Raw genomic sequence first — 12673 nt, forward strand, 5'->3', positions numbered from 1 at the left:
AAAAGTAGATTTGTTCTTTTACCTTATAGAAAATTAGAAAAAAATAGCTCAATTTGCTATGTTAGTATTGATTAGTTGCATAAGATAAAGTCAAATGGAAAGAGGTATTGAGCCTTCCATAGATTAAAGCTGAGGAGGGAAAATATTATGAATATCAATATTTCAGTTCTATGCTGATGCAGAGTTTCTAGAGATTCGTCAGCGCCCTTATTGTCTATTATATGTTTCATTTTTTAAAAAAGATTTTATTTATTTATTTGGCAGAGAGCTAGACAGCACAAGCAGGGGCAGAAGGAGAAGCAGACTCCCCGCTGAGCAGGGAGGCTGATGCAGGTTCAATCCCAAGACCGAGAGATCACAACCGAGTGGAAACCAAGAGTTGGATGCTTAACTGATTGAGACACTCAGGCACCCCATAAGTGCACTTCTTAATACATATCTTGCATACTAACTTTGTCTCAGAATACACTTTCTGGGAACCCAATCTACAACAGAATGTAAAGGAGAAAGTAGGTGTCTTAGCTTAGGTTCCTCCAAAATCAGACTCTAAAACAACTATTTGAGTAAATTATTTAGGAGATGAAGCAACACAAAGGTTCAGATGTAAAGCCAGATTCACAAAAATCAGTGATCTTATTCATTAACAAGCTCTATGAAAAAGTTTAAGAATAAAAAGATGCGCATCACCCCGGAGCACGTGCAGAGGGCCCTGGGCAACAACCAGCACCTGAGCCGCCTCTTTGAAGACAACACCTCCCCGCTGGCCGCTGGCCAAAGGGGCGCCCCAGCCCGGGAAGTGCTGAGGCCTGGGGACCAGAGCCCACAGCCTCCTCTAGGCCCCAGCACAGATGAGGGAGGCCTGCTCTTCTGGCAGCGCAAGCCATTAAAGGATTCAAATCCGGTGCCGTGCTTCCTTCTGTCCTTCTGAGCAGGAGGTGTCTGTCAGACATTCTCTCCCCTACAACCAGCTACTCCCTTTGGAGTAGTCTTTGATTTTGAATGTTATGGAAACAACAGGGTTTCCTTCCAGCAGAGACAAAATTTTAAATGGTACTTACGTCCAAAATTTATTTGATGCTCTACTCCTGTCAGGACCTCTGGCTATTATTAAAGCCCCTGGTCATTTTAAGTCTGACTCTCTAGAAGCCAAAGGAAACCACCTTGCTGATGTCTCTGCAAAAACGCCACTCTTATTGGATCCAAAGACCAAACCACTGTCGTGGTCCAGAAAACTGCCTCCCCTAGTGACAACCCAAGAGATTGAGCTAGGGTAATACAATAACTGGTCACTGAAAAGGAAAAACAAAACTGGAAATCTAAAGGCTGTTGGTGTCATGAAGAACAGAAATGGTTCGGACCCAATAACAAACCAGTCCTGCCAGAAAATTGAAAACTTCCATATTAACTACCATATATGAATTAAATCACTGATTAACTGATAAAACAACATTCATGAATAATACTGGTGGGGAAATGCTGACAAGGCCGCAAAAAGCACTTATCTTCATTGCTCTATGTGCCCTAAATTTAACCCAGGGAAACTTATCCGTACTGTCCCAGATGTTTTATTTTTATTTATTTATTTTTTAAGATTTTATTTATTTATTCGACAGAGATAGAGACAGCCAGCGAGAGAGGGAACACAAGCAGGCGGAGTGGGAGAAGAAGAAGCAGGCTCATAGCAGAGGAGCCCGATGTGGGGCTCGATCCCAGAACGCCGGGATCACGCCCTGAGCAGAAGGCAGACGCCCAACCGCTGTGCCACCCAGGCGCCCCCCAGATGTTTTAATTTGTCCCATGTACCATTCAGATTTGGCAAATGGATTTCGTACAATTGCTCCCATCTACTGGACAGAAGTACATTCTGGTAATGGTTTGCATGTTTTCAGATGGGACTGAAGCTTTCCCATGTAGCTAGACAACTGCTTCTTCTGTACCTAAATTCCTACTAGAAAAGATTATTTCCACTTAGGGAACCGCTTTGAACTTCATAGTGATTGGGGAACCCATTATACGGGTCAAATACCTCGATAAGTCTATGCTGCCTGGCTAGTTCGGCAGCTGTGTGTCACTTCGTTACCGTCCTCAGTCTTCAGGACTGGTGAAATGTACAAATGGAATTACTAAACTCAATTAGGTAAATCAGCTGAAATCTTCCAAATACCCTGGCCAGAAGTCTTACCACTGGTTCTTCTAAACCTTAGATCTACTCTCTTCAGGATACATAAACTTTTGCCTTTTGAAATTAATTACAGAATGGCCAATACGCTCAGCCCCCACTTCTTTTGACCCACAACTAATAAGGGGGGTGGGGAGATGTACTTCAGTTTTGCAAAGGCCTGATCAAGTCCCTAGAAAGTAATCACACTCTGGTAGAACAATCTTTCCACAGTGAGCTTCTGGGAAACAAAGACATCAAACATCACACCTTACAGTCTGGACATTTCATCTACCGGAAAAGACATTTCCCAACAGACTCCCTTCAAACTCACTGGAAAGGCCCCTACCAGGTGTTATTAACTAACTTCTGAGCAGCCAAACATCAAGGAATAGATTCCTGGATTCATGTGTCTCATCTGAAAAAAAGCCCGCAAATCTGAATGTACTGGCACGTCATCTGGTGACCGAATAATGAAAATTTCTAGGAACTGAAGCAGATGGCATCAGAAGTAGACAGCGTACCCAAGATGTACGGACCAGGCCTGTACTGAGGTTTTTTTCCCCCTTCTCACTCTGTGTTTAATCTTGTCATTCAGACCTTCTGTTGTTTCTTGCCTAGTTTTCCTACTATCCTTTACTTTAGCTTTAAAGCATCCTGTTAGTGCCACCTCACAAAAACTCTCTGATTCTGCTAAACTTACTGATTTCTAGGGTAAATAATACTCATGACGAGGAACCTAAATTGCTGGCCTGGCCACTGTCTTTAGAAGGATGGCAAAACCTACCTGGCAAATGGGTAGGATCTTCCTTTGGTACCTTTGAAACCACACATCTTCCCTCCCGGAAAACTGGCAGAAAATATTATGGTTTTCCACTGGGTACCCCTGACTCATAAAGCAATACTCTCTCTCAGGTCTGAACTCTCACCCAAAAATCTTTCTGTATGACCTAGATGAACATGAATTCACTCCCTGTTGGAATCCAGAAGACTCTATCATCTTCCCTATGGTGGGGCAATAGAAATTCAATAAGATTGGAAAATGGGAAGCTAATGTGCTCCCACTCAATGGTACTTCACTGGGGACTGACCAAATATCTGGTAAAAGATGGAAACTTAATTTAACTTATTTTTTTCCTAGGGATCTCCCAGACCATAACCAAAATCTTACTTACACTAGATCAGCTCATTTGTTACTTGAGATCTATAGAAATTTAAAGTTCTCACATAATCATTCGCAACCTGCTAGTAAAACAGATTATCATATGTTCTGTATAATAACGATTATATTTCTGATTATGAGATCTTTTGTTTCATTCCAGGGGAAAGAATCTGGGCAAAAGGACCCAATGATGCCTTATTCTTAGAAGACATTGGGTACTTCTTTTTATGTGAAAGAAACATATTCTACCCTATCCCTCAATTAAAAGGGATGTGTAGGGATTGTTGCCTTACCCTGATACCTAAATTAGAAAAAGCCTTCCCTCTTCTGCTTACATACCTAATGTAGGGTCTTTCTCCTATCGACTTAAAAGGATACGTTGGAACTGGGAAGTTTATAATTATGGCTGGATAGCTACATATAACCCTACAGTGGACAGAACAAGTTTGGGGCATGCTACCAGAGCCTTTCTTCCCTGGCTGAAGTAGCGAAAACTAAAAACAAAAACAAATAACAGTAATTTGCAATCTTTCTGTAGTCCTGTCCACTACTTCCAATGCTTCTGTCCAAGCTTTTGCCTATCAAGAGACCCAAATCGATAGCCTTGCAGAAGTAATTCTACAAAACTGCAGGGCCCTAAACGTCCTCACTGCTCAGCAGGGGGAACCTGTGTCCTACTCGGAGAAAGTTGTCTTCATGTTAGTAAATCAGGGAAAATAACACAAGAACTAAAAATAATGAAGGACAATATCGAGCTGCTAGCCGAAGCTGGCCAAGCTCCCGGAACACAGGGCATTTTTGATCTAGTAAACAGGGGCGTTAGGGAAACTGACTGAGAAGGGCATTTCAATCACTAGCTATCGTTGGGTTTTTTGTCCTCAGTTTTAATCTTTTTAATTAAATTTCTACTGTTTCGTATTAATAAGCAAATGTCTTCTTCCCAAATGTATGTATAAAATAAAATTCTTTTCCTTTCAAAAGCTTTTCCTGAAACTCAAATAACCATGGAAACTAAACCATCCACCTTAAAGCGGCATACCTGAGATTATTCATTTCTCAATCCTCTTATTGTTCAAATGAGGCCATTGAAATTCCGTGTCATTCCCCTCCTCCACGGGACAAGACACCTGAGGATGGGGTTCGCCTCAGCTCTGAGGAAAGACAACTGAGCATGGCCCTCAACTCCATGGGGAAAGACACCGGAAGACCACTCTCCTCAGGTGGGGAGACATACAATACAATCTACCTATAAAGAACTATACTTTTGACAAAAATTAATAAATACACCTCAAGGTGTATTTCAGCATTGTGTTCTGTGAAACATTCAGCAAACATTCAGCAATGTTTTCTGTGAAAGATCTTGATAAAAAGAGGGCGATGTGAAAGAACTTCAATCTAAATTAGACCCAGAGGATATGAAATGGAAAATCTCACACCTGTGCCCTAAGGAAAACAAACTTAAGGACTGAGAGACTCCTTTCCCGTTAAGTGTCTGATTTACAACGAAACTGATAATACTGGAATTTTCTTAATGATAGGGAAGTAATCAGGAGTTACTTCATACCAACCTGGCAAAGCTTTGCTTATGGTTTCCCAGAGGCATGAACAAGAAACTACCCAGGTTGGCTGGTCTCACAAAATGAGCTGAGTTGACCTTTGTTTGTAAGACTGGACTGGTTTTGTCTGCTTGGGGAATTTGTAAGGCTGGTCTCTACTTGTTTGGATTGTAACAGACTCCAACTGAACTCTCCCCTCTTTGCATTCCCTGCCCAGAAATACGGCCTATCCCCAGCCTTCAGAGGACTTGCTTGCAGCGTGCTAGAGTTTGTGGGTCCCAAATAAACTCATCTCTTTTTAGGATTTTGACCTTGCCTCTTCTTTTAGGTCAACAAAGACAATCTTCATTTTCTAAAAACTTGAGGAAAAAAAACTGGATCAACTGGCCGAAATCAAATAGGCTAGCACCACATCTGGTCTCTTGCTGTGGCCCCATCACGTGGAAAAACCAAGAACTGGGCAAAGGGTGGAGGGGCATGCAGAGGACTCACCTCGGTCAACGACTGTTCCAGTTATAAGTCCCTAGAGAACAGGATGCTGCTACATGGACTGAGCGCCTCCTGTCTGCCTGGGGCTGTGGGAGGCATTTCACGTACATGTTAATGGACCGAGGTTCAAGAAGCTCAGCTTAAGGTCCGACATGTTTTAAGAATCGTAGTCACTCTGAGGTGATGTGAATAAGCTGTGCCATGCAAATGCCTTGTGACCCTGCAGTAAATTAAGCCATTTTACCAGCGAGCCGAGATGGTCACATCTAGCCGAGGCAGAGAGAAGACAATGCTGAGGGAAGTCAAATTAATTCAGAGTGATTTATTTCTTTTTAATTCCAATTTCAGTGTTCTCTTAAATATGTATTTTTTTCAACTTAAGGCTTTTAACTCATTTTTGCTTATCTATGTAGTGAAACTGACCAGCATATCTGGTTTTTGTTTACTTATAATATTTGGGAGGAGTTATTTCCTCTCCCCATACAAAGGTTTTTCACTAGTGTCTTAGGCATGTAGAGGTTTTTGTTCGTTTTTTAAACCTGGCTTCACCAAAACCTGCCCTCAATTTGATGATGTGAGAACAGTCCAAAGGTTACACAACTGTGTTCATTTAAAAGCTGAGCTACCTCTTAGAACTTCAAGAAGAGAGGAGAGTAATCTTCATTCCATCATTCATCCCTAGGAACTATTACAACCCAGGGTCTCAGCCGGTTTAGAACCATCACTGAAGGATGGAGGCAAAATCCCAAAAGGCCCAGCTTCTGCCAGGTAGATTTCCAGCGAACAGCAAGCTGTTTTTTCCAACATGGTCACGGCCATGAATTTCCAGAACTCTACCGTTCCCCATCGAGAGTTAGTTTCCTCCCCTCCCCTTCCTTTGAACCTGGATGGGGTTTTTGACGGCTTCAACAAAGAAAACACAGCAGAAATAATGTCACATAACTTCCGAGCTGGATCACAAGAAGTGATACTCTTCCACCTGCCCTTTTTTGCTCCAGGACACTGCCCTTGAAAGCAGCCAGCACGCTGGGAGGAAGCCCAAACTAGCCCACAGACAGAGACGAAACGGAGAAGATCTGACGCCCTCAGCAACAGCCAGCAGCAGCCATAAGCAATGCGAGGGAACGAGCCCTCAATGGACTCCAGCCCCCGTCTTTGAGCCACCCCAGCTGATGTACAGTGAAGCGCAGGTGAGCCCTTCTGGCCGCCCTGCGCAAATCGCAGACTCATAAGCAAAATAAACACTGCTAGTATTTTAACCAAGTTTTCAGCTTAGTAACTGGAACTCAGACTCAGAACTGAAGGCAGATATGAATGAATTTCACATAAACCAGAATAAACTTTATGTTTTACTCCCTACTTTGACCCCTGAACGCAGGCAGAAATGAAAAACGTACGTACATCTTCCAACAGTGACGTCCTGCTGCAGGGTGCTTATGTACAGCTGCAGAGTCAGCTGGGGGGCCGAGCCCAGGAAGGCCTGGATCACCGACGCGCGACTGAACGCAGAGCGGTGCGTGAAGAGCTTGCCCTCCGCCTGGCCCACCTCCTTCTCAACTTCTTCTGAGAAGCCATTTTTTGGCATCTGTCGCTTCTTGGTGATGCTGACATAAGGCTCTTCAACGTGGCCTGATTGACAATAGATGCAGAAGACTTCAAAACACCTGGAAACAAATCAGCAAGTCATGATGATCAGAGAGAGACAGGATTCTGCCTTTCCTCAGTTACCCGGCTTACTTAACCTGATTCTCAAAGCTTTGACTCGGCTACTCTGGACTACAGGCCCTTCTCTCAAAGCCTCCACTCCAAGGAGCATGAAGTGAGTCCTCTTGCGGCCCTCCAGCAGCTCGACTGAAAATGAGTGTGAGCCTAATTGAGAGATGACACCAAAGGCCACCAAGGCAAGGACACAAAGTAGGGGATGGGAAGTGGTTCAGGCTCCAGAGCCACAGAAGAAAGCTCAATTTCCCTTCACGACACGTACTAGCTGTGCAGCCCTGGGCAAGTCATTTAACCCTTGAACCCTTGCCCTCAATTATAAAGCAGAGATAACACCTACTTTGCCACACTGTTATGGCAATAATACAGGATATGGGTGTGATGTTTGTGTGTGTACTGATGTGTGTGTGAGCGGCTTGCCATCTAGCACTCCCCTAAAAGGACCACAATATAGGACCTAGCTCTCGGCTCTCATAAACCCTTATGGGACACGACTACAGTCAAACCTGTCTGGAGGTCTGTCAGCTATGTCTTACTTATGGATTAAGCCTGCCCTAGGGAGGGAGCCTTAACCAGTCACTTTTCTAGACTGACAGAGTACCTGGCTTTTAAAATCAGATTTTCCAGGTAATGATGTGGCTACCACAGGGAGGAAGAGTACTGATGTGCGTGATTTACTATGAAGTGTGTGTGTGCGCGCGCACACACACACACACACACACACACACACACGGACTGATGGATCAACTGAGGGATGGGAAGATGTAGGAAGCAAAATGTTAACTGTAGAACCTAGGTGGTGAGTACTTGGGTGTTCACCGTACAATTCTTTTAAGTTGTCTTCTGTGTGTTTGAAAATCTTCATAATAAAATGCTGGGGGAAAACGGGTTTTTCTTAGAAATAAGAAAAGTGCTCATGGCCTTAGGTTTAAAAATTGTTAAAGGACATTTTTTTCTCCCAACATGCATTTTTTTTAAAAGATTTTATTTATTTATTCGACAGAGATAGAGACAGCCAGCGAGAGAGGGAACACAAGCAGGAGGAGTGGGAGAGGAAGAAGCAGGCTCACAGCGGAGGAGCCTGATGTGGGGCTCGATCCCATACCGCCGGATCACGCCCTGAGCCGAAGGCAGACGCTTAACCGCTGTGCCACCCAGGCGCCCCGCCAACATGCATTTTTATAACAACCTTATAATACTGCCAGAAGGTTTTATGGCTTCATCTATTTTATTGAAAGTTGTTAACTTTGTACTCTCACCCGAGGCAACTATGGCAACAAGAATACATTTATAATTTTAAATAATTAAACTTGATGTAAGAAAGGAAATACAAGAGCCTCTCTGATGAGTACAAACTGGACTTATTTTGTGACTACTGTCTTTGTTCATTTCTTCCTGGGAGGAAGAAGGTACATAGCAGTGTATGTAAGAGAAAGAAAGAGAAGGTGGGGGAGACAGGTTTGTCTGGTACATTTTATCCAACAGGGTCAAAGACACTTTGATATAGTACATAAAAACAGGTAAAAAAAAAAAAAAAAAAAAAAAAACGGCCTGGGCCAATTTGTTCAACTGAAAATAATGAAGTACAGGTTATGTGTCTAAGTCCAGCTAATCCAACTGAATTTTCTCTGAGAAAAAACTCAAATCTATAAGAACTATTTGAGGCCTAGCAACCTCACACAACAAGGACTACAAGACAAAATGAATTGACCATCATCTGAATTCTCAAATATGTGATGAATGCAGATAGACTTTGCCGGTGCTGTGGGAAATGCAAAGACAGCTGGGGTACACCTGCCTCATTCAGAGGTGCTCACAATCTAAATGGAAAAGGGTACATATACATAATGAGGATAATAATGAACACAACTAATATTTATATAGCACTTTTGGTTTACAAAATATTTTTCATATATTAGAAAGCCTACTGCAAGAATTTGAGTCATAGCATTATTTGCAATAGCAGAATTCTGGGAATACTCTAAGGGTCCCAAAATAAAACAGTAATTAAATAAATCATAATATATATATATATATATTCAATGAAGTATTACCTCATCCTTAAAATTGATGGTATAGACATACATCTACTAATATATAAAAATGTTTACTATATTTGGTAAGAAAAAGGAGTAAATTAGAATGGAAAATTCCATTTTTTGAAAAAAAAAGTCACATACATAAAAACATAAATCACACATACACATAAACACTAGAGTGCTTGATTTTGCTCATACTGACTCAAGAGACTGTTAAATAGTTAGGAATCATGTGAGCCAGTTGTTAAAAAACTGGTAGCTTTAAATAGGCCATGATGGGAATATTTACATCACAGAAACCAGCACATTCTGCAATTCAGGGCTTTTCCCCCCAAGAGATAGTTTACCAGCTTACTGCTATAAAAATATTAGTAAGGATATACAACAAAATGGTAAAAATTGTTCTTTTTAGACAGTCAAATTAGGGTTTTTTAAATTTTTTAATTGTGTGTATCTGTTTTCTGTTCTTCTGTCCTTTCAACAGTATGTTTTACCTAAATAATGAAATCAAGCTTAGAATTTCAGCACATGCTAACAGGTGAATGAATGAAAATAAAGGTTCAGAGGAGAAAGCCAGTCTCTTGATGCTGAGGGGGGTGCTGTATTAAACAGGAAGCATGTACTGAATTGTTGACAAACTGAAACTTCAAGGTCTACCAATAGGGATTATAGAAGGTTCCAGAATGGCTAATGACACAGGTGGCCCTGAAGCCCAAGTGGACACCCTCGCAATCCACTGTTTTTCCCAATTAATACACTTATCTCAGCACAGAGTTTTACACATAGTAGGTGTTTAATAAATGTGTGTATGGTACTAAGACTTCCCCTACTTGCCACTACCAGTTAAGAAAACTGATAAGAAACAAACTACCATTCTTTTTGGAATTCTGCAAGACTTATCCAATTTTACTACAAATGTGGGGGTTTTTCTTTCTTTTTTTTCTTTTTTTTTTTCTTGAGAGATTGTCTAAGTATAGCTGTAAGTTAAATATTTTCATCAAAATCCTTCAAGGCTGTTTTTCAGTATCAGGTAGGCCAAGGAGTGGCAACCATTTTCTGTAAAGGATTTACAAAGAGTAAATATTTTAGGCTTTGCAGGTCACAGTCTGTATCCCAACTACTCAACTCCACCACTGCAATGCAAAAGCAGCCATACACAGTACGTTAAATGAATGAGCATGGCTGTGTTCCGATAAAACTGTATTTACAAAAACAGGTAGTGGGGGGATTTGGCCTGTGAGGCATAGTCTGCCAACCCATAATGTAGATAATCAGCAGGCGGATCCATTTTTTTCCCCTTCACCCCATTTTCAAGTATCAGAGTGGAAGGAGTTTATCCCTTAGCTGAAACCATGCTTGTTGGTGTCTGCACAAATAACCTGGGATACCAAAGACCCTTTAAAGTAGTTAATAAAAACACGTTTTCAAAAGAAATACTATGATTTCCTACACACCATGGTTGTCTTCATGTGACACACCTGCGCTTGATGAGGCTACACAAGAACCAACCTGGTTACATAGAAAGCACCATGTGACCTTTGAAAAGCCACTCGCATAATCTCCCTGAGCCTCAATTTCTCAACTGTAACAAAAAAGAAAATGACAGCTCTCAGGGTTTTACAGTGGATGGGATTAAATACTGTATGTTAAGAGCACTTTGCAAACAAAAAAAAAGCTCTTCAAATATAGGCTATTATTATTTTAAAGTCTTCTGAAAGCTTATTATCCAAAGAAATACTATGATGAATCATGTTGCAATGTTCTGTAAGAAATTACTAGAACTTCTTAGCTTTCATTTTTATCGACCCAGATTTTCTTCATTATACCAGTAAATAAAAATGGAGGAAAATTCCTTGAACTTGAAACTCATTTATAGTTATTCCTTCTCCCAATTAATTTAAAAAATTAACATAATTGTAAAAGGATAACAAGATTCTGTTGTTAGGTGTTTTTCCCTCTCTGGTTTTCCAGAATATCTACTATCATTCACAATAAGATCGTCCTTAAAATAAAAAAATAAATTCAAGATACTATTCAATGATCGTATCATTCAAACCTAGACTTAATAAGGAAACAACCACACCAACTACAACTACGGTTTTAAATATAAGACTGATAAATGAAATATGGTGCTCTCCCAGGGCTCACCTAAAGGAAAGAAGGAGCGGGCCTAGTTTTTAGTATTTAGCCCATAATTATTACAGTGTAATGCAATGCAGTTTAACTGAGTGAACTCAAAAACCAGCATCTCACCTAAAAAGAACATGAGTTTGGCTAGTTAGTACCCAACCAAAAATTAATTGAGCTAAATTTTCCAAAAACAATTTCAAAATATTAGTAAGTCAAATCAGTAAGGAGGGGAAAGAAACAGACCATGACTCTCCTTTGTTTGGGCGAAATAATTTTGATCTTTAAGTAAAGCTGATGTCTTGGAGTTAAAATAGAATCAAAGTGTCAGCAGGAAAAACTTCCAATAAGATATTAAGTCCTGCGAATACACAACAGCAAATTGCTTTTCTCTTAATCTAGAAGCTAAGAGATTTGGACCCATTTTTTGTGTACCTCAGCTCTAAAATCATGGGTCCAATATCTCCCTGAAATAAATGAGCTGCATTAGAATGAGAGTCCTTGTTGACAGAAGGGGGTGGCTTGTTGCTTTATTTTTTATGTCTTACTGTTTTTCCCCCAAGAAGACAATGACCCATTCAGAATTTTCTGGAAATAGGTCTTTTTATGGTGTTGAAACTTTCTGTATAGCTGAAAAGTTATCTTTTCAAAGTACCAAACTTTTTAAAAATAAAGTTAGAATATTTTTACTATAAAAACTGAAAAATGTAGAGTAGTATATAATAAGGGGGGAAATGATACACTTTTCTGTATTTTCCAGGAGATAATTAAAACCGCCCATAACTCTGTCATCCAGAAATTACGACTCTCTACAACTTGCTATATTTCCTTGAGCTCAGGTTTATATGAGCCATCCTATTTTTATACATATAATGTCACTAGCTTGGTCTTGGGTCACTCTTAGTATTTAGAAAGATTTTAAATGGCAGTAATGATAGAGATCACTCACCCAGATAGCTATTTAGGTCATTTGTTTAGATTTTGCCAAGATGACCAATTTAAGATGGGACTATTGGTAAAATGTACTCCACACTCTTCTGCTTTCTTTCAGAGTATACGGAACATAATTAACCAAACTCGATTTCTTTTTTTTTTTTTTTTTAACCGAACTCAATTTCTAAGAAGCTTTGTGAACATGGTCTGGGGTGTCATTTTCCTCATCTATAAAATGGTAACAGTGACATCGACTCCATGGGGAGGATTCAGCGTACTGAGGGATCCTAGCACCTACCAAACCATCTAGCACAAGCAGCACTGAGAAATATCAGTCCCCTTGATCTGTCACTTCATTTAAACATCGTGAGCAATGATTTTCTTTTCACAGATGAGGTTAATAAATAATGAGTGCCTTGTCCAAAGTCAGATCACACTGATTTTTCTGAGCGGGATTTCAATCAGGATGCTGTGGCCTACTTGGCCAGAG

At 40.6% G+C, this 12673-nt stretch overlaps 1 protein-coding gene across 1 annotated transcript in view; it reads right to left on the reverse strand.

Moving 5' to 3' along the window:
* XK (X-linked Kx blood group) overlaps positions 1–12673 on the reverse strand; it is a 43858-nt gene that overhangs the window by 27586 nt on the left and 3599 nt on the right. The window contains exon 2 of the mRNA XM_040633058.1: positions 6767–7029. Within this exon, the coding sequence (XP_040488992.1) occupies positions 6767–7029 (263 nt within the window). The remainder of the gene's footprint in view (positions 1–6766; positions 7030–12673) is intronic.

The sequence above is a fragment of the Ursus maritimus genome (assembly GCF_017311325.1).
Source record: "Ursus maritimus isolate PB19 chromosome X unlocalized genomic scaffold, ASM1731132v1 scaffold_X1, whole genome shotgun sequence".
In the NCBI taxonomy this organism is placed as follows: Eukaryota; Metazoa; Chordata; class Mammalia; order Carnivora; family Ursidae; genus Ursus; species Ursus maritimus.